The following is a 21,702-nucleotide window of genomic DNA, read 5'->3' as shown; positions in this document are numbered from 1 at the left end:
ATGAATGGAGAACAGCAGTGCTACAATGTTGTTTATAACTCCCTAATCCTCAAAATACTCTAGCAAGGAAGTAAATCGCGATGTCATTCTCAAATTATCAACTGCACAGAGTCCCTGTAATTTCCAGGGAATGTAAACTTATCTATGAATTAGTGAATGAGTGCTGCTCAAACCAAACATTTCTTGTGAAGATCCTTAGTGATAAACAAATTTAAGACTCTCTTGAATTATAGCTCTTTCCCCATAGCATATGTTCTTTTAGCAAATAAAATTACCTACTTGACTGAGATGACCAGGCAGAGTCTACCCACTCTGGCAAGGAAAGCAGCTAAGCAGATACGTAGACAGGTAAATTTATTTTAGCAGTTTCAAATACTTAGGTGGATCTTACAGCACTGAAGAAGTACCACCATTGTATTTCACTTAATTGACAGGAAGTTGTACTGAGGTAACAGAGCCTTTAGGTGTTCAGGATTTTAGACAAGAGGAGACAGAAGGTAAGTATAAGCTTACTTATAGACGATAGAGAGAAAAAGGTTCCTTTGAAGTAATCCTTGAAGAAGAATGTTTTATCTGCCTTTGCTAGTGAACTGATAGAAGTTTTTAAATTTACAAAACACAATTCACTTTTTAAAGATGCTAGTCCCATAATTCTAAAACTGTAGAAGGGTTAAATTTAATAAGAATGAAAGCAAGTAAAAATTAATGCTTATATCTGAAAAGCAGCTTGATTTCATTAACTTGCTCTTTGTGTTTCAAAAATGAAGTTCAAAATCTGCAACAGTCCAATTACTAATTAGGACTACAAAATAATTAATTTACAATACTTTATTTATAGCATAAAGCTAAAGCAACCTCAGTCCTTTAACATTCTCATCAGTTCTCATGCTCGTTCTATTTAAATTGCATTCGTGGTGAGATTTTTTTGGTTTTTTTTTTCCTTCTCATTTTCAATAACTTGAGCAGGTGGGGAAGATTAAACTTTTTATTATTATAATAGCAGCTGGTTTACGTGAATTTTGGCATGTTATGTTGTTTAGAGCTCATTTTCTTGAATTTATATTAAAAACTATGGGAAACTAAGTAGCTTGAACACCTGCCAATAAGTACTGTTTTAATTTATGCAGAAGGATTATAAATCATAAGCCCTATTATATGAGAGAGGATTTATTTGCCAGTTCATTCTTTGGGTACCCCTTAGGTCTGGAGAAGACACGCTAACAAAATGGAATGCTGGTATGAATTCAAGGAACTTAATGTAGTAAGTGATTTAACAATTAGTGTTAACCTTGGTTTTGAATGTGTTTTCCTAAGTGGTGCCGAATAATGTATTACTAGTTATGGATAGTTCCTTTGATAACTGTTTCCCATCGACAGATTGAATCCATTAACACAATTTAGTGTACACATTTAGTGTACAACTTAGTGTCTCTTATCAAATGTCAGCTGGAATGTAGACAAAATATAAAATGGAAAATAGCTGGAATATAGACAAAAGACTCTAAATTTTGTGTACAGTAATCAGTAATGATTTCAAATCTTAGTTAAAAGGGGACACAGGAATATCTTCATATTTAAAAATACTTCTCATTTATTTATGAAAACCAACTTCTTCCTTTTAAAAATCATATTTCTTTAAATAGTTGCTTTGCTAATGAGTGCATATAGAGAGAAACTATGACTCTGAATGTGAAAAGTGAATCTCATGTTTGCAGGTAACAGTTTTTAAGACTTTTCTCCCTTCATTTTGGAGACTCAAGAGATTTCCCAGTGAATTTAAGGTGATGCTTTACACTGTCACTGATGACAATTTTGTGTATCCCCCTGCATAAGATACATATGTGCTTTTTCTGAGTAGAAGAAATTGCCTCTTGCTACTGATATTAACAGTAATCCAAAACTCAGTTGACCTGAGTTTGTCTTCAGCATCAGTGGGTCTTCTGTGCTCTTGTGCTGCATACAGTTCCAGTTCCTACATTTGTTGGTTGCTCTTCTTCTACGTTTTTGCTAAGTGTTCTAAAATATCTTCCCAAATCAAAATGAGCTAGATGAATGTCCTTACTCGGGATTCATTTGTTGCAGCTCTGTGAAACAGAGTAAGTATTTTCGGAATGCCACATCAGCATCTAATGAAAATACAAACACACCTGTGGTAAATGACTTCAAAGAATTTGTTTTGGAAATGCAAAAAACCATTTCAAGCCTCAGAAACCAGGTAAGGTACTATAATATTTTCTAATTGTAAATTTAATTTCTAATGTTTTTCTAACATCACTCCTCTTCTATTTTTACTATTTAGAAATTCACTCCACCCCAAACCCACCACATAGTATCTCAAACAAAACACAACACAGAGCATGGTGTGTTGTTATTCTTTATTTCTATCTTCTTTTATCACTCTGAAATATTGTACAATTAGACCCTCTCGACTTTCGAACTTGAAGCCTTGTGTAACCATTGTATACTAAATATGGAATTAGCTTTCTGTAAAAATTTGTCTGTAGAGTTAATTAAATCTTTTTTTACTATCTGAAATTTATAGAATCTATGTAAAACTATGATTAAAATGTAGATTTCATAAGAAGTAGTATGCCAGACTACAGCTGTAAACATAGTTAAGATCTAGATCACTTAGACTTTTACAGTGCTGCATAAATAAAATCTTTGTTCAGAGTAACGCAGCCACAGCGAAATTCCATTTTAAAAATGTATACCATATAGGACAGCCAAATCCAAACTAAGCCAAAATGTTTGCCTAGAATAATTAAGATCCTCCAGAGCAGCTTTTCTGTGCAATTTATACACAAAAATCATATATTTGTTTGCATAGTAACTTGATTCCATCTTTGATGGTATTATTTAATCATTGTTGTACTTATCTTCAGGGCTCCCATTTTGTCAGTGGAAATGCTGTGTTAAGACTTACATTTCAGTCAGTACTTCTGTCTTTTTTGGTTGTAAAAGACTGAGGGGCTGTTAAAAATCGTGCCTCCCTAATTACTGTTTCCAAGAAGCATGCAATCAGCAAGATAAACTAATCATATACACCCCCCCCCTTTTTTTTTCCATTCTTAGGGAAAAAATAGAGATCAAAAATCCAAGCAAACACTTTTAATTGAGGTGTTTTATTTATCTATTTATTTATTTATTTAACATCCTTTTCATTCAGGCAGTTTTGAAAGTTTTGATCTGTATTTCTGTACGTCACATAGTTCGCTGCTCTTTGTATGCTCTAGTTGTATATTCCAGTGGTGGGAAAGATCTATATTCTGTTGGCATTCTTTGGAAAGGCTGTTTCCACGCATATTACCTGTTTCCAATCTTTTAACGTTACGAAGACTAAGTAGAGAAAAGAAAAACCCAGGCAGGTGTTTATCATGGATTATGCAGCATAAGAGAAAAGACAGAACACATTGCACAAATAAAAACCTTTCTTTTATTCAATTATTAACTTTTTTAAAATGTTTCCAGATAAAAAAACTTGAATCGCGCCTCAGTAAAACTGATTGCACTGATGAGAAGGGTAAATCATATTCCAGCAATGAAACCTGGAAAAGGGACCCTTGCACTGTGTGTGAATGCAAAGTAAGTATATGGAAATCCATTTTGAGATAGAAATTACACTAGGTTCTGTTTTAGAAACAGCAGTTTCAGTTTTGTGCCTGCTAATTTCTGGGTAATTGTTGCTTATTGTTTTTTTATGGATCTTCAGTTACTTTTTGGAAAAAAAAAATAGTGTTTAGATATCCCTGCCCTTGACACTGGTTTTTGAGTCCAGCCTGGATGTATTTCTATTTTCATTGATGTGTAGTTGTACTGGCAAAATTAACTGCGAAGTGAGAGACTTCTTGCAAAAATCCACTAAAATGCATAAAGATCAATGAAAGCTCATCTAACTTAGTGCTAAATTTTCATTTTTCTTTTACTGTCCTGAAATTTTTAAAAAGATAGTAAAAGAAATATGTCAGTACTTGGCATCCCGAGTTTCATGGCTGAACGTTAGATAAAATGGTATACCACTCCGTTAAAGATGGTGTAATACAAAGAGCCTTCTCAATAGAAGTTTATGCTGAAATAAACTATGTCAAGTTTAATCATAGTAACCAAGATCCTAGAGATGAGGAATGAGAACGTGTTCTTCAGTAATATGAAAAATTTATTTCTTGTTTGGAACACGTTGCTAAGTATGTTCTGGTTTTGTTACTTCTGTTCCTGACACAGGTTGGTCAGATTACCTGTTTTGTAGAATCATGCCCACCGGCTGACTGCGAAGCACCTGTGAAGGTTAAAGGAGGTTGCTGTCCAGTCTGCTTAAAACAAAATATAAATAAAAAGAAGCCATAAGTCTGCTTTTTAAGAATTTAAGGTGCATACTCCTCAAATCCTATCAATGTCTGCTGATGGCAAAAACAGGTAACTACAGTCTTTAACAACAGCAAGAAATCAAGATGTACATTATTCTAATGGTGCTGTAACAGTATAACATACTGTATCATTTTCTGCCCAAGAAGGTAATCACAATGCAAAAATTAATTAAAGGGAAATTAGCAAACAGGTCAAAGCTAATTGTGTGTTAATCTTCTCAGGTTAGACAAACTCATACTGGTGCTACTTCAAAAGAACACTGTCAGGTAGTTTTAGGTACCCAAAATTAATGGCCTTAAGACTTACTCTAAAATGTATACTTTGTTTCCTACGTTTAATTAGCAACATTAGAAGTTTGCTGTCCCTTTTCAGTACCAGTCTGACTTGATAATTAGCTCTTTGTTATTGTTTAGTAAATGCAGGGAAAAGGAAAACACAAGGTCAGTGTGCCTAAAGCAATGCCATAGAGGGCCAGTTTCTGCACACACCTATGCAGGGATATTCTGTTCAATCACTCTATCACTTCTGTGTCTGGACTAGGAAGAAAATAAAGAAAAGTACATGACACCATTCAACAGCCTTTATTAATTCCAGAAGTAAAATTAATCAAAATTTTCAAATTGTAAGGAAATATAAATAAATGTAATTGGAAGATACAAACAGCAACTGGATGTATATTACAGATGTAATTGACAGTGTTTCTCCTGCTAGGAAAACATACGTGACAGAGTAGCATTTGATCTTAAAATGAACATAATCCTTCTTGTCAAAACGTGTTATTGCTTGGCAGCCTTTTTTGTGTGCTTGCTTCGTTTATTTTAAATGATTGTTACATGACCATCCAGTCCAGTTTTAAAGCGTGCTTCCCTTGATCTCAAATCAGCTCACATATTTGTCTGGCCCTGTTTTGAAAATGTGTAAAGATGATACATCCCGTTTTGTGCACAAAAATTCCTACTGATTCATTGTGCGTATTGTCAATAGGCATATGGTCCTGATTATATCATGGCACTGTTTGTTGAAAAAAAAAAAAGAACAATCAAAATCAAGCAACATAATTAATTGTGAATTGACTACTTTTTCTGACAATGTATTTAGGTTTTTTTTAAGGTTTTTTCCATATATTTTTTCCTCAATATTTTTATCATTCATGTTAAAAATGTTCTGCCAATAGACTTTATTTCCCATTTAGTAAGTGTTTGATGTTATAGAGTATATGTCTACGCTAGCATTTCGAAGTTGCATACTTTTTAGAATACGAACGGCATATTTTTGACCAGGAATTAAACACTATATTCAGTGAAGGACAACTATCATACCTCATTTTACAGCTTTTTTGGTTTTATTCAGAATTGATTCTCTCCCTGAATACTTAATATGTTAGAATATGTGGTTCTATCCTCAAGTCCAAAGTCCAGGACTGACTAGAACCAGAGCTTTTTGTTAGTTACAGAGTTCACTGACTTCTGAGTTTGGGTATCAGACATTCGGGTATCAAAGAAATCAGCCCAAAATTAAACATTCTCATCTTAAACATTTCTGATTATGCAAACAGACTGAATACTTAATTATCGCATGGTAGATCAAATACCTGTCTAATAACTAACCTAGCACAGCAATATGAGTTCCACTATAATGTTTTGGCACATAATTTCTCTGATTACTAACATTAATAATTTCTAATTTGATAAACTGATACCGTGACACGCATTCAGACTTTGGTGTATCCTTAAAGCTTACTACAGAAACTTGTTTCCTACTATGGTAGCAGCAATATGTACATGTGAGTGGTGTGTTAAAGGTGTGTGGTAGAGGTACACATGGAACTACAATTTATATTTTTAAGAATATTTTAATTGATTTTATATACAATGTTTTGACTTATGTAATTTTCTATGTTAATAACCTTAGAAATTGTGCGTGGCAAGCATGTTTGAGTATCATATGGTTCCTAGAGGTTGTCATTCCTGTATTTCTTTTATACTCTGGTATTTTGTTGACTTTTGTTGAGAGGCCAAACCACATGTCTTGTCCTGTAATTCCAACTCAGATGGAACTCCCAGTGACCTATAGCAGGAATTTCTCCAAGAGGAAGAATTGCAGAGCTAAACCAAATGTAATTTAACTGTCTAAACAGTAAAATAAGGCAGTAATACATCCAGCTGGTTACTACTTACATTCTTTTATTCCAATTTTATATTAAATAAACTTTCCCGAGATTTCCGCTTATAGGAAAAGAGAGTTTCCATTTATACATTATAAAATAGTACCTTATATCTGATGGTTCCTTTTCTCCAGCCTCCAGAGTAAAATGGGAGGTTTTCTTCATTGTTCACTGTTTATTCATATGGTATGTAAAATGGGCTTAGGAGTCTGGATATGCTTAAACAAGTGTAATGTTATTTTCTGCCATCCGTCTGATTCTAAACTATTCAGGAAAAAAGGTCTTTATCCGCAGTTTAAAATGTAATCAGTAATGAGCTGTACTAATTCAGTTTTATGGCAGCGTCTGCAGAATCAGCATTGATTTTAACATTTCTGAAACAGTGGCCAATGATTTCCTCAGTATCCACTGTGAGAATATTGCTGTAATATGTTGCAAATTTTACATATTTATTTTCTTTTCTAATGTTACCTAAAACAAAGTCATTGTTGTTTTTATTTTAATCAGTAAATTTACCAAAGAACTGTTTGCACTGTATAATGAATGCTTTTCAGTTAAAATAAAATGGGACACATTTCCAAGTAAGTTCCAAGTGATTTATTTTCAGTACATGTATTTGCAGATTATTTTCTGAAGATTGCAGTGTGTAGGCTTTTATCAAAGATCCATGTTACTTGTCTTATGCAGGATTGTTATGATCAAGACCCCAGTTCTGAGAACTAAGCAATGAGCTAATGAATCATGTAGATTCAGTAGATTATTTAATATTATGACACTTAGAATTAAAGTATCTACTCACTGTTCTTTTCTAGATGATGGGGGAAAATATACGTAGACTCAAAAAGAATATTTTAAAATACACTTACTTGTTAGCACGAATGTGTGTTTGAAAAGTCTTAGTGCGGAATGTTTTCCCAATTTTTTTTATGGGAACATCATAATCTTACATACACCTGTTCTTACACAGTTTCTTTACATCTTCAAATAGATCAAGCCACAACTTGCCATCCAGTGCACTCGATTCTACATTTGTTCTTTATTCACATCATTACACAAATGGATATCCAGGTTCATGTGATCTCAGCTCAGAATGAGTCTTCTGTGCACAAGAAATCTTATTTACTTCATCTTGCTTCTCCATCACAGGATAGGAATTGATGCTGAGCAGATGATGAGTTACTTTCATCCTTTGGTGAGATGTTAGGATCTCTAGAGCACTGGGTCAGTCTCTGTTAGATCCACCTGATTCATCTGTTTCTTCATGACTTCATACAATAAAGCATTTTGTGATAAAATACGATTGCAATTAATATAATTCTAAGTTGCCTTACAGTGTAATGGGAAAAGTTAAGGATGGGCTTCAAGACACGGAGTCAAGAACTGTTTTCAGGTTGCCATTAACTGTGCTTCACTATAGTTTGAGTATTGCCTAAGGCAAATCTGGAAAAGCAGAATTGCAATAGGTTCATTCATATGTTTTTCAGCAGGCTGCTGAAATAACATGTTGCTTTTCCAAAATGTTGATGAATAGTATTCAGTCACTATCCTATAAAAATTTCAGGCCAATCAGATTTTTTTTTCCTCCAAATTCAGATAAAATCAGTTTGGCAAGGTACTAGCATACATTTTTCTAGTAACTTCAATGAATAACTCATACTTTTAACAGACACAGTCAATTCCTAAGTTCCTAAGCCTAATCTAATAATACTCAAATATTTACATTGCAAGTAGTTTTTAATTTTTTTTTCCATGAGATTAAAATAGACAGAGTCTTGAAGAGAAGGTTTTGTTTCAGTAAATAATTCTGTGTTTGTCCAAACAGGAAAACAAGCAGGGTTCAACACAGATACTTGCCAAGAAATTTGTTAACAGTTATTAAAAAAAAAAAGCAAACACAAAGTTTAGATATTTAGAATGAAACTCTTGGACTGATACTGATATGCTGAGAAAGATTCAGCTGTATTTGAAATAAATCAAGTATATTGACGTTATTCCTTTTGGTTGGTTACAGTAAGATTATTGAACTGTGGTATGATTAAACTTGTCTTTATGGAGAATGACCTCCCATACGCAGTAACTTTTTAAAAATAATATTTTGCTGCCATAGCGTATGTCATTATATGATCTAAAACATTTTCCCTTATGTTCTCATTTTAAGTTTCATGTTTTTTCATAGTATTTATCAAATCAGTAATTTTTGCATTGAGATTTTTAGATGTGTTGGGACTGTTCCATGCTTTTAGTTTGGAAACTAGAATAAAGTGTCAAAAGCTGGTATTTTTGACTAATTTTCTCAAAACTTCTGCATTATTGTGTTGTTATATTGTTAAAATAGATTAAATGTTTTGCATATAGAGGTTAATAAAATTATAAAATTACCAGTAGAAAGACTGTTCACTGTCCTCTCATGGTCATGCTCATCTACAGTGAGGGGATTAGTGAAGTGCAGTTCAGAATTCAATACATTAATTTTTATTATGTACAAGAAAAAAGTGATCCAGTATGTGCGTTATAATGTACCTAATCAGGAGATTGTACTGTCTCATTAGAAGTCAGCATTGTCTGCTAATGGAGTATTTTAAAGCAGTCATCCTGGCAGTATCAGACTGTTACTTTGCAGTTACCCTGGCTGTTTAGCTTCATGCAATTGTTTCTTTTCTTTCCCTTTTTCACACTTAGCCTGCTGTGACACGGCAAGGAGGCCTCTGCGCCTCCACATACTTTTCTGCCCAGCATCTTTGCTCTCCACCCAGCAGTGTTAGGAATAGTCCTTTTGCTGTGCTTTAATATCCCAGCCTGGTAACAGACAGGGCAGAGTATAGATCAGATACGTCTAAGTTACAACATCTGGCCAGCTATGTTTAGCTGAAAAGCTATGAATGGAGTATCTCTGTTTAGAGTCAATATGGAACAGAACAGCGGTTTGTAGATCATGGAATGGTTTGGGTTGGAAGGGCCCTTGCAGATCATCGGGTTCCAGTCACCCTGCCACAGGTATGGCACTAAACTGGGCTGCACCTTCCACTAGACTGGGTTGCTCAAAGCATCATCCAACCTGCCCTTGAACACTTCCAGGGGAGGGGTCATCCACAACTTCTCTGGGCAACCTGTTCCAGTGCCTCACCACCCCCACAGTGAAGAACTTCTTCCTAAACATCTAATCTAAATCTACCCTATTTCAGTTTAAAGCCATTACCCCTTGCCCTATCACTACATACCTTTGTAAAAAGTCCCTCTCCAGCTTTCTTGTAGGCCCATTTAGGTACTGGGAAGCTGCTGTAAGGTCTCCTTGCGATAAAAGAATAAAACTAATCGTTGCATTCAGTGAAGATGTTTGTGTCTTTTTGATACTTTACATTCCCTCAAGTCACATGCTTTAAAAATGCTGTCATGTTGCCAAAATAAATCCCATTACCGACTTAGATCTTTATGAGATGTTGTCTGTTGTTAACCTGGCTTGCAGCCATTCCAAGGATCAACACAGTAAAGTGCTTTATGTCTCTTTTCATAGAGATTAACATGAAAAAATACCCAGAGGGGGGAAAAAAAAAGTAATCAGGAATTGTCCTGAGAAAGGAAAAGAAACTGTTTCTTTGGTTTGGTGGGGAGGGAAAAAAAAAAAGGGAGGATTTCATAAAGTACTTTGAGTTTTTTCAGGCAGAACATAAAAGTTCATCAGGAATATAGGGACTGATTAAATATACCAAAGCAACACATATACTGGAGTGCAATAAAGAGTTCTCAGGCACTGTGAATCAATTCACCGTTTAATGGACCAGCTACTAAAGTGGTAGTAAGGCAAGCTTTTAGTCCCCTAACTCAGCTCTGAGGCATTGCCTCTCAATGCAGATCACCTTGTCGTCTTTTGTCTTCCATGCTTTCACAGCTAAGGCACTTAAATAGGAGATCAAGACTACAAACCAAAAGGTTTATTGGGGCAGATCATCATCCTGACTCCTCAGAATGGCAGGTCCTAGCTGATGAGCAAGAACTTAGTTAGTATGGGATGCTTTGGAGCACGGTTCAGAGTCAGCCAGTTAGAAACGTTAGCCAAAGAGGCATAACGAGGTTCCTGTATTTTTTCCCATGAAACTGTGTTAAAATAATCAAATAAATTCAATCTAGAATGCAATCCAGGTTTATCTGTAGTTACTTTAATTTTCATTAGAGAAAGTAATTTTCCTAAGGTTTCAAATTATTTAATCTGGTATAGACATTCTAATGCAGCTACAGGTGCATCCCTTTCTTACATTCCTTGTGGCAAAAATCAGCCAAGTGTGGCTGATCACACCTGAAAAAGCAGGGAAGTAAAGAAAGAATAAAGGCCGAGCTGCTGCTTCGTTTCTGTGGTGAGTTTTTCACAAAAGGGAAAAGGCTGGTGAGCGTCACTCACTGTTGGTCTGTTTCCGTCTGCTGCTGTTGATGCATTCATCTGAATGTATGAAAGCTTTGAGAGAGGGGCTTTGATAGGAAAGTCAGGATTTACACTGTAGTAACATACTATGTAGTTTGGGTGTTCCTAGTGGTAATCTCGTCTCCCTTTCAGACCACAAGCTTGTCTGTGTTGCAGCCTGTATTTCTGTCTTTAATTTAAATTAAATTAAAAGAATAGCCCGCAGTTCTGAAAAAGTAGGAAAATATGGTTGGGGAAAATGTTTATATGAGGAAGTCTGAAGAGTTTGGGCCATGTTAAGCTATAGCTGTGGTCAGGAATTTTGCATATTTTAATGTTGGATTTGCACCACTGGAAAATAAAATGCGTTGTTAGCCTACTGAACAGATGTGGTTTGCAGATGTGAGAACTTCCCAGTGCCAGTGAACACCATGGCTCTGGAAAATTATTCAGACAGAGATGAGGACCAGAGTTCACTCAAACCTTGGTTTCTGCGTTAAGACTAAAACTGCAAGTAAGTACCAGTCTTGGTGGGTTTTGTGATAATTAATTGTTTGCAAGGGTATAGAAGGGAGTATCTCTCTGTTCTTTGTGGAATGACTGAGAACAGGTTTGATTCTGCATAAGAAACACTACAAGCCATCTTACCTGTCTTCTAGAAGCATTCAGATTATCAGTAGTATATGACTATGGGCACCTTAAAACCCATAATATTTATTATTTAGACTATCAGAATATTTATACAGAGAAAAGTTGCTTACATGGTATTTTTTATTACTAATTAATACTTTAAATGGTCAAAATGCAAGGAATATTTTGGAATAAAAGAAATACAATCTCCACAACAATCACACATTTATTTTATAAAGCAAACAGAGTGGTTGACTGCTTATTACTACAATACAAGCTAGATTGTTCATCTCAGACTATACAGAAGATGTTATAGCGTTACTTTCACAGATTCTTGCAAAACAAAACAGACATGCTAATGTAATCGACAGTGCATGATCCTGGGAAGGACTCTTGTTGGGCCAGGATTTCATTCCAAATAATTAATAATATTCCGGTAGCTCTGGATTTTGTATCTTAAGGGGGAGAAGGAATTTGGTGTCTAAGCTACAATATCAGGAGATCAGTTTTAATGATGTCAGTCTACTGCAGGTCAGTATGACAGCAATGAACAATGTATTTTTATTTAGGAAAAAATCCTATCATCTGTAACATCCCTGGCCCATGCCCTGACCCTTGCTTGGTTACACCTGTGCCCAGTACAACAGACTGAATAAACAGAAAAGTTACTGTTGCAGTTTCTGAATACAGAAGTACCCCAAGAAACATTTATAACCAATTTACTTATAAATCTTTCCTAATTAGACTCTAGGGATAGTATGTGACTACAGTTTAAGGACAGGATTTCACCAAAGGAATTCCTTGTGCAGGAGACCATCAGGTGTCATTTTATAATAAAAGCTTAGGTGAAATAATCCTAGAAAATATTTTATGTCATTTTTATTACACAAGCTCCATCCCTGTGAGTGCCTAGCTACAGATTAAATCCGTGTGAAAAATAATACACATCTTTTTGGCCAGATTTCAGGAAATCATTTGCTCATTAGAGAATATCCATAATACTTCCAGCAGATACAGCAAATCTTTGTAGGCAGCTTGCCAGACTGTCAGGGTGATGACTGCTATCTCTGATCTCAGTTAGCACCTTCTGGTCTTCAGTGAAGATTCCCAAAGCTTGTTACATCAGTCTTGGCACAGCACAGCAAAGAAGCACGCAAGGGATCATGACTTACATGAAGACTTTTTTCTTTCAGGCCCTGAACAAAATCTCTGGCAATCAGGCAGAAAAACCATACTTGCTTTTTGTCTTGTAAAATTTAGAGCCAATTAGTTAAGTATCTCTGTGGAATACATACATGTTCAACTATAGGCAAGAAGGAAGCTTCTGCTGAATATGGTATTCCTTTGCTGCACACATTTTAATTATTATTATTAAATATTTTATATTATTATGAGTTAGAGTACTTTGTGATTGTAGCGGTTAAATATACTTACAATACATATAGTATTTCTTACACCTGTCTAGTTACATCTATACTTCACATGCCTCTCTTACAGGACACTGGTGACCCTGCACCAAAAAAAATGATCCAAAGTCTTGTCCAATATACTCTGTCAAAGGGGGTGGATCTGAGAGAAAACCATTTATGGTAACACAGGGACTGCCAAATGACCATCATGAAGTGACCAAGTAAGAAAATTCACACTTCTTTTGAAGGAAATACTGTGAAAAATAGAAGGAACGGGTAGTTTGAGGTGGTTTAAATAGAGTGCATTTTTGGAGGGGGGAAAGCAAATACAAAAGCATTGAGCAACTTGAATCAATTCAATAAAACAATGCTATCTCCATATTTGCAAACTTTAGTGTGTTTTTCAAAAGAACTTGCACACTTTCAGCTCATTCCAAGAAGCACTTCCCAGTTTAACACAGTCAGGCAAATAAGTTTTAAAGGGTGGCAATTTTTAGACATCTAAAAAGCAATGGACTAGATGATGCCGGGATTAAGCGGCAATTAGGTGAGCTGCTTGAAGGCTACAGTTCTCTGTAATTCCCATGTAAGCTGACAATCCTTATTGGGATCTAGCCCTGCTGTCGCTTCTCTGATTCACCTTTCAGCTTGCCTCCTCTACTGCTTTGCTGCCTTGATTGCTTGTTCTTTTTCCCCTCCTCGCATCCTTCACTCATTGTCTTAACCCTTCTACTTCCGTTAGTTTTTTATCCAAGTCTACTCATCTCACTCCTACTTCAGCTGCAAGTTGGTCTTAGTTGGAAGAACCAAGCATGTCAACAAGCCCCAGCAGAGCAATTTTGAGCCTAACATAAGCAGACATTTCCTGTAAACCTGATGCCTGGATTATTTCCATGTTACAAGGATGGCAAATGGCTCACTAAATAATAGACTTCATAAATACATTATCATTTCAATAAAAATTTTCATTGCATTTCTGAAAACGCACTATGAAGAGAACTGTAGTGCAATTCTTTGCTCATCTTCACAGCCAGACCTAGTTCTAGGTCCATGTAAGATGTTGAAAACAAACTGGGACATGATATCATCACCAGATGTTGGATATATGATTTGATGTATTTCTTGTGGTTATTGGGCTGAAATGCTGATCGAGCCATTATTCTCCTTTGTCTAAGAACAGTGATACATCTGTTAGAAATTGCACAGGGACCTTTGGAATTTTCAAATGCAGAAATGCAGTTTTGCAGATGTAGGTAATTATACATTGCTAGATAATGAAGGTACAGGTTTTTGGGAGTGAGGGCAGATGAATGTATTCCGTATTTTATTTTCTTAGTGCTATACCTTAATGTGTTTATCTCACTTTGCAAAGGGCAAGCTTGAAAAAGTAACATTTTCTTTTTTAAGGAAGTGTCAACTATTCTCACATTGATCACTTTAAACAGCACTTGCCATGTAAATGTCACAGTATTTCAAAGATGGCATGAGCTGACTGTGGTCTTGTGCAATGTCCAGCACACAAGAGCAATATAAGAATTTTGTTAGTATTGTGTAAAAATTTGTTACATAATCATTTTTAATCAGTGCAGTCAATCTCTAAAAAAGAAGACTTAAGCTAAGCTTGATACTTTCTTGACGGTAGATGCAGATTGTTTACTTTGAAATTCTGTAGTTCCAAAGAAATGCAAAAAACCATTTCAGTGGAAGATACAGGGCTGAAACCTAGTTCTGTGGAAATTTCAGTGTGTATGTCTGGAGTTGAGCTGTAGCATGAGAGGAGAGGCAGACTCAGGGTTCTAAAGCCTGCAAACACAGCTGGTCAGAGAGTTGTTTCTTTTAGAACATTATCTACCCAAATATATCATTTTTAGGGCAGCAGCTCAGGGTGTTTGGTGAGGCAACAGGTTTTTATATTTGCTGCTGAAGTGTGAATCTTGGACAAAATCTCTTGTCTCTGACAAGGGGGTTTTGCTTGTATATACTATCTACCTTATTCCCAGCAGTAATTAAGAAACGCCTTGTCTCATTTACCTAACAGTGATGATGTTTCAGATCAATTTGTGAAATAAATTCAGACAATACCTTGTACATCTTAATGTGGGAAAGCTCTGGTCATCTTGTGAAGACATTTAAATATAGTTTTTAAAAGTAATATATTTCTCCTTGAGCACCTGAGAAATCCTAAAAGTCAGCCAGACAAAAATAATTCTGTTTTGAATTTTTGTCAGCAAAAGAGGAGGCCAAGGTCAGTCATTTGCTCAAACTGCTCTTCTCACCTGATTGCTAATCCGATATTCTGGTGATATAATGCAGTAACTTGGTTGTTCATATCTTATGGATCCAAAACACAAAGGTAAGTCAGCCAGCAGGCTTGTCTCCTGCAGACCCCAGTTTCATAGATTGGGGTAGTTCACTTGGACGTTGAAGAGTATTATGGCTGTGCACCTCTAGCCTCAGTCCTCCAGGGTAGTGTTCATGGGAGCCCTTGTGGCTGAAAAGTCTTTTTTTAAACCATGATCATGAAGATTTACTGTAAGACAGAGGAATAAGAGCAATTTGAGAAAGAAATGAGGCATGCATTAGATATGTGCTACAGCAGGGACAGGACTGAGGGACACTACAGGAATACTTTAAAGGCTTGAGGTAAATATGCAGGTTCTGTAGATTGGCCTGTAACAACCCGTGGCTTATGCATATAGGACAATTCTTCACACATGGTGGTTAAGAAATGACAGTTACGTAAAATAAGCTCCATCATGAGCCAGCTTTGGCATTTCTTGTTACGGAGGCTGCCACTGACTCTGAGGCCATGCAGCTAATGGTAAGAACAGCAAATCGAGCTCTGTGAGTCCTCTGATCCCTGTCCGAGGCTCTGCTCCAGCTGCAAAGTCACCATCAGCCTGCTCACAGGCTCAGGGTTGGTGGGGATAGGCTTCCTTTTTCCAGCCTAAAGATAAAGTCAGACGCCTGTCTTTCAAAAGAGCGAATGGAGATTGCAAACAATTTTGCTACATTGAATTGTGTTGAGGGGAAGCAAAGGAAGACTTCAGCAAATGATATGGCTGGTGATGTTTGTGTATGGTTAGTAGTTTGCTTTTTAATCTCAAGAACGTTTGCAACAAGCTGAACATCCCTCTGTCTGGATAAAAAAAACACTCTTTGGGTTGCCGTTTGAGCCTGGCCACTTCTGCAGAGATCTTTTGCTCTCAGCCACAAGTGTATACTTCCAGTGTGTCTTTTCCTCAGTAAAAAAATTTAAAACAGTCTCCTGAATTTCCTCTAACTCTTGCTAAAGCTGTCTAGCTTACACTTAGTTGCACACAGGTTTGAGATTTTTCTCTCTTCAGTTTCAAGTTTGCAGGACAGGTCTGCAAAATATATTCCCAAATCCTTAATGTCCCCCCAAAACAGGACACTAGGAAAGCTACTGTGTGTTAATTTTAAGCCTTGCAATTCTCCTGACATTTTTATTTCCTTGAAAGAAAGCAGCAATTATATGTTTAGCCATTTGTTTTGCAGTTGAAAAAATTTAGAAATACTTTTCCTCTTATTAGCCGGACTTGTTTGTGGACACCAGGGAGTCCTTATAAAGCAGCTTTTCTCAATATTTTACTTTCTTCCAGGTGGCTGAGGAAAATAATGCATCTGTTCCAAATCTCAGCAGATCCACACATTACAGATGTCACTGGAGCCCTAAAACAAACATGTAAAGCTGGAAATGTTTCAAGAGTTCCCACAATTATGAATTCATCTGATATTCACTTGAGGAACATAACAGCTTGGAACAAATTATCTTTCCTAAACTACCTAGCTGTAGCTGAACTTTCCTGTGTGTATGTGTGTGCAAAGGGGTAAGAAGGCAGCAGGGTAGACAGATGGATTAAACAGTGTCCTGTGCTGAGCCAAAAAGGGACAGAGGAAGTTAGTGGCAGCCCAAGATCTATGATAATGAGATAGATAGTAAGGTACCAGTAAGGTATCCGTCCCCAGTTTTACTCTTAGCTAGTGTTTTGAGTTGTACAATCCATTGGTTTAAATTATCAGCAAAAAGTACGTGAGGAGAGAGCAAGTTCTCAAAAACACAAAGCAGATCCCTTCTGCTAGAATTAATGCCCTTGGTGACTTTATTAAAGCTATTTGTATATTACTTCATCAGGAAAATCACCCTTGTGACACACTTCTCATTTTCAAGGAGGTCCTGTGAAATCACCATGACCTCAAAGTAGATATTTTATCTTGTTTCTACCTGGGACATAGGCAACATCATTCATGTTTTCTTGTGACAGGGCATTTTATAGAAGCTTTTTTTAAAGAATTTTCAACAAAATTTTATCTGCATTTAAACAACAAAAAAGTTCCCCTTAAAGTTACCAGGCTGTTGTATTATGGTAAACTCATTTTCATACGCTAGTTTTTCTTATTTGTTCATCTTTATAGGTAGCAATGTTTATGCATTTTTATCTCTTTGGAAGTGTCTGTAATTTTAATTGCCTTGTTATTATTTTGACTCATAATACAATAAAAATGATTGTGTCAAATAATTGTTTTGTATTAACTTAGTATTTTAAAATTTCACCCTTTGTCAAAGACCCAGAACAATACCATTGCTTATCGTATAATTAAAAACCCCTGATTTAAAGTAGTCTAAATACCTTTCTGAACATGAGGAGAATGATCTGCGAGGGACAGGACCTAAGAGAAATGACAAGACACATGAGAAAATAGAGAAAAGAAAAAAAAACAAAACAGAGATTTTGCTGTATAATAGAGCTTAAGTTGTTGATACAGCCAAGGCATTTTTACAACTTCTTTTTAAAATTGACTGTCTAAATTATTTTATATCCCATAGCTTGAACTGATGCCAGCCTGTCTGTAGACTGGTTCTTGTTTTTAACTTATGCCTGTTTCCAGTTTCTATTTTATTGTAACCTCTTTTCAATCTTTTTGTATTTTTTTCACCCTTATTTATATTCTTCACTAGTTCTCATATTTTTGGTCAGGAAGTATGTGGCGGAGGAGCGAAAGGGTTTCGACCTACCTTTGGATAACATCCTTTAGGTTCTCCCTCAGCACGTGCAGGAGTGAAAAACAGCCCTTCACTGAATCCCCTTCAGTACAGCTCTTCAATAACTGAATTGGGTGCCCAGCCCAGGGAGTTATCAATATTGACAATCCTTATATAGATTAACAGTGAGCTATCATAATCCAGAGACCTTGCTCTTTTGTCATGCTCTCCCAACAGTCTGTCCAACAATAAAGTCCAACATAACTGGAGAAAGAGCAACTGTGTGAACCCAGAACTTTTTTACTGTCTGATTAATTATGTGTTTGAGGGATTGAAGTGGCACTATTCATTCCCCCGTGACCCTGCAGACCTAGGGACTTTCACTGATTTTGTAAGTACACTGACAGACCTCATGCTATTTGAGATGCTCTGGAGCATCCTGCTAAGAGTAGTGAGAGATGGATTTTGATAAAGGGGGAAGGGGGTAAAACAGTGACAAGAGTGCACGTGTCCTTGCGTAGAAGCTTTGTCATAACTGGATCTTCCAACCATCTTCCTCGTGCTGCAGTTAACAAGGTTTTCCTGGCTTTTCTGAGACTTGTGTTCTTCAGTGAGAGAGAAGGGATGTTGGCAAGTATATAAATGCAACAAAATTGAACATGGAGGATTTGGGTTCCCTGTGTCAAGACATCATCATCATCATGGCTTGGCTTCGCGAACGAAGATCTGGGAAGGGCTTTTCCCACGCTCACTGCAAGCGATGAGTGCACCCTTCGGGCCTGCGCGGTGGATTTTTTAGGTGAGGCACCAGCGTGCGCGTAACTCGCTCCACCCTTTGCACCTGAGGTTCATCTGCCAGGGCCTAGCGAGCTTGGACGGTGACAGCGAAGTCCTTGGGTCATAGGTTTGGTTAGAGTATCCTTCTCTGAGATGATGGATGAGCCTTACAGGGCTAAACGAGCTCCATCTGCCCGGGTTTGGAGTCAGAGTTGTCCTTCTCCTAGGATGGCTGCCCGAAGGCTAGTGAGCCCATCCTGCCCATGGACACACTTTGTCTGACCCTTCAGCTGAGACCTGTCTGGGGTGGGAGACCCCACCGGAGGCACATGCCACCACCAGCACAGCTCTCAACCTCACAAGGGCACGCAAGCTCTTTCCCCACGACAAGGGGGTGCCCGTGAAAGAGTCAAGATAAGAGTAACAATAACAAAAATGACTAAAAATTTCTGCCTCATGAGATAAAAGAGATGAAAAATGTAATTTCTAGATTTGGAGAGCAAATTGATACATGCTGTTAATAATCCCTAGAAGTAGAGTTCTTTACCAGATGGACATGGGCATGTTTTGAACAGGTCTTTTTCACCTGAGAACTTTATCTGAATGGAATTTGAGGATTATTGGGATCTGTGAGGATAAGACTTCTTATGTTAGCCACTAACTATAGCCACTACAATGGAGGCTATTAGTGTATTATGTTTATAGGTACTGCTGTATTAACTGTGTGAGGTGTGTGTTGGTTTCTTTTCCCAAGTAACAAGCAGTAGGACAGGAGGACATGCCCTCATGTTGTGCCAGGGGAGGTTTAGATTGGCTTTTAGGAAAAAATTCCTAAATCCCAAAAAGGGATTATCAAGCATTGGATCAGGCTGCCCAGGGAACTGGTGGAATCACCATCCTTGGAGGTATTTAAAAGATGGGTAGATGCGGCACTTAAGGACAAGCTTGAGTGGTGGACTTGACAGTGTTAGATTTGTGGTTGGATTCAATGATCTTAAAGGCCTTTTACAACATAAATGATTCTATGACTCTGTATGGTTCACTGATATTTCATGTTTTGGATGGACCAGACCTGTTGAAACTGTACCCTTCTGCTCAGAGAGGTCAATCTATGCACTACATAAGCAGAGGGCTCCATGTGTCCTCGAGCTGTGTCCAGCTCATTCTGTTTGTGTGGTGGAGCACACATGCACATATTTCTGTCTAGGAGATAATATTCAGAAACTGCCTAGATAACAGTTTATCTTACCCAGGGCAGTAGAGAGGGAATTTGAAATCCTTCTGGTTTCTGAAGCTTTGGTAGTTCAGTTACATCTGTTGCTGAAAATCTGGAAGTGTTATACAGGAAGGAAGAATATATTTTCTCTATTTAACAAACTGAATGTGTTGGGTTTTTTCATCCTCCTTTTCAAGTAGTGGGAGAGATATCAAGGGGCAATGGCTGCTGAGAATGTTGAGGTGAAGAATTTCTAAATATGTGTTTAGAGCAAGTGTTTCCTAGATCAGAGGCATAATGTGAAGAGTCAGTGGCAATCATTGCTTTGCTGAGCAGCAGGAGAGAGGTCTTTGACCTTTAGAGTGAGATGCAAAAAAATACTTTGAAGCAATCATGTATTTGGTAGAAAATAACTATTTTGCTAGTTTGAGCATTTTGGGATGCTCAATTAGTTATTTAGGCAATTAAAATCAGGTATAATATTTATCTGGCTGTGAACTCTTTGTTATTACAGTTACTAATATATTGTATGCTAGCAACATTTCTATGCATTTTGAAGTAAAGATAGATGCTTTTAGAAACTGTATTTAACATATACAGTTTTAAATGTTTGGTACAGTTATGATGTTCAAATGTAAAATCGTGTTATGAACTTCAATTACTATGCCAGGTGTTCATCTTCCCCAGCTAGTTCCTCCAATTCTCTGCTGAAAATTCCTCTTCGTTTTCCCCATGTTCCTTTGGAACATTTCCTTCCTGCTCTCTGAGATGTCTGCAGCAGAAACACTATGATTCCCCTATCTTCAGTACACCAAACTGAACTTTTATACATTCAATTATGAGCAATTCATATTTTTCACTTGTGAAAATTCACGTAAGATATTTCCATGATAAGACATGCAGCTTAGTGAGCTCTGACCAGAATGCTGCAGATATGTTTTTCTGATAGTAATAGGTACTTCTGCCCTGGAGTAAGGAAATCCCACTTAGGCCTGGCAGTGTCTTGGATGCACCTCTGAAGATGATTGATGTTGGCCGCTGAGCAAAATTATGAAATGGTAATGGCAGAAAGTGACCATTTAGGTGGCAGAGCCACCTACAGCACTGAGGAAGTATTTGGAGAACTGCTACTATGTGGTAATTTTGTGTGATAGTTGTATTACTTAGAGCCATGGGTCTTTGCTCACAGGATATCCAATTAGGAACCCTGAAAGAGGAAAGATTAGTCTTGGCTTGACAGACTTGGCAGTAGCAGGGAAATATTAATTACAGGCTGAAAATTACCTCTGTACCTGAAGCCCATCATAAAACCGCAGATCCTTGGGCCAGCTCTTAATTTTTCATCCTGTTTGTGACACTTGGATTTCTATTTGCATACTTAAAGATATAATCACAGTGTACATTATTGCTAGGAGTCTGCAGAGATGATGCCTTTTCCTTGCTGTAGTCAGGGTCTGTTTTTCCCATAGCAATTTTTTTCCACTTGTCCTCAGAACAATTTATTGCTCCAGTGGTTACCATAGGGACTAGAAAGACATTCAGCATATTCTTCCAGTGTTTTTGCAGGCTGTTCTATGAGCTTGCACAATTCCAGTAGCATGACACCATGTTATCTTTATTTATTTAAGACTGTTCTTCACTCTCACAGAAAAATGCATTCTGAATTCTAGACAAGTTCACAACAAGAAAAAAGTAGCAATGGCCATTTCATTAGCTCAATTCTCACCCGCCCCTACGCCCCCC

General features: G+C 37.0%; 1 protein-coding gene across 1 annotated transcript in view; it reads left to right on the top strand.

The window, feature by feature from the left end:
- Positions 1-4,582, top strand: part of PXDN (peroxidasin homolog (Drosophila)) — a 35,064-nt gene extending 30,482 nt beyond the window's left edge. Inside the window, exons 14-16 of the mRNA XM_010138193.1 lie at positions 2,083-2,215; positions 3,472-3,585; positions 4,222-4,582. Of these exons, the coding sequence (XP_010136495.1) occupies positions 2,083-2,215; positions 3,472-3,585; positions 4,222-4,344 (370 nt within the window). The 3' untranslated portion in view covers positions 4,345-4,582. The remainder of the gene's footprint in view (positions 1-2,082; positions 2,216-3,471; positions 3,586-4,221) is intronic.
- The last annotated feature ends 17,120 nt before the right edge of the window (positions 4,583-21,702 follow it).

This window comes from Buceros rhinoceros, unplaced genomic scaffold (genome assembly GCF_000710305.1).
Source record: "Buceros rhinoceros silvestris isolate BGI_N320 unplaced genomic scaffold, ASM71030v1 scaffold24216, whole genome shotgun sequence".
In the NCBI taxonomy this organism is placed as follows: Eukaryota; Metazoa; Chordata; class Aves; order Bucerotiformes; family Bucerotidae; genus Buceros; species Buceros rhinoceros.
Note: the sequence above shows the minus strand (reverse complement) of the source record. Positions and strands in the feature narration are given on the sequence as shown.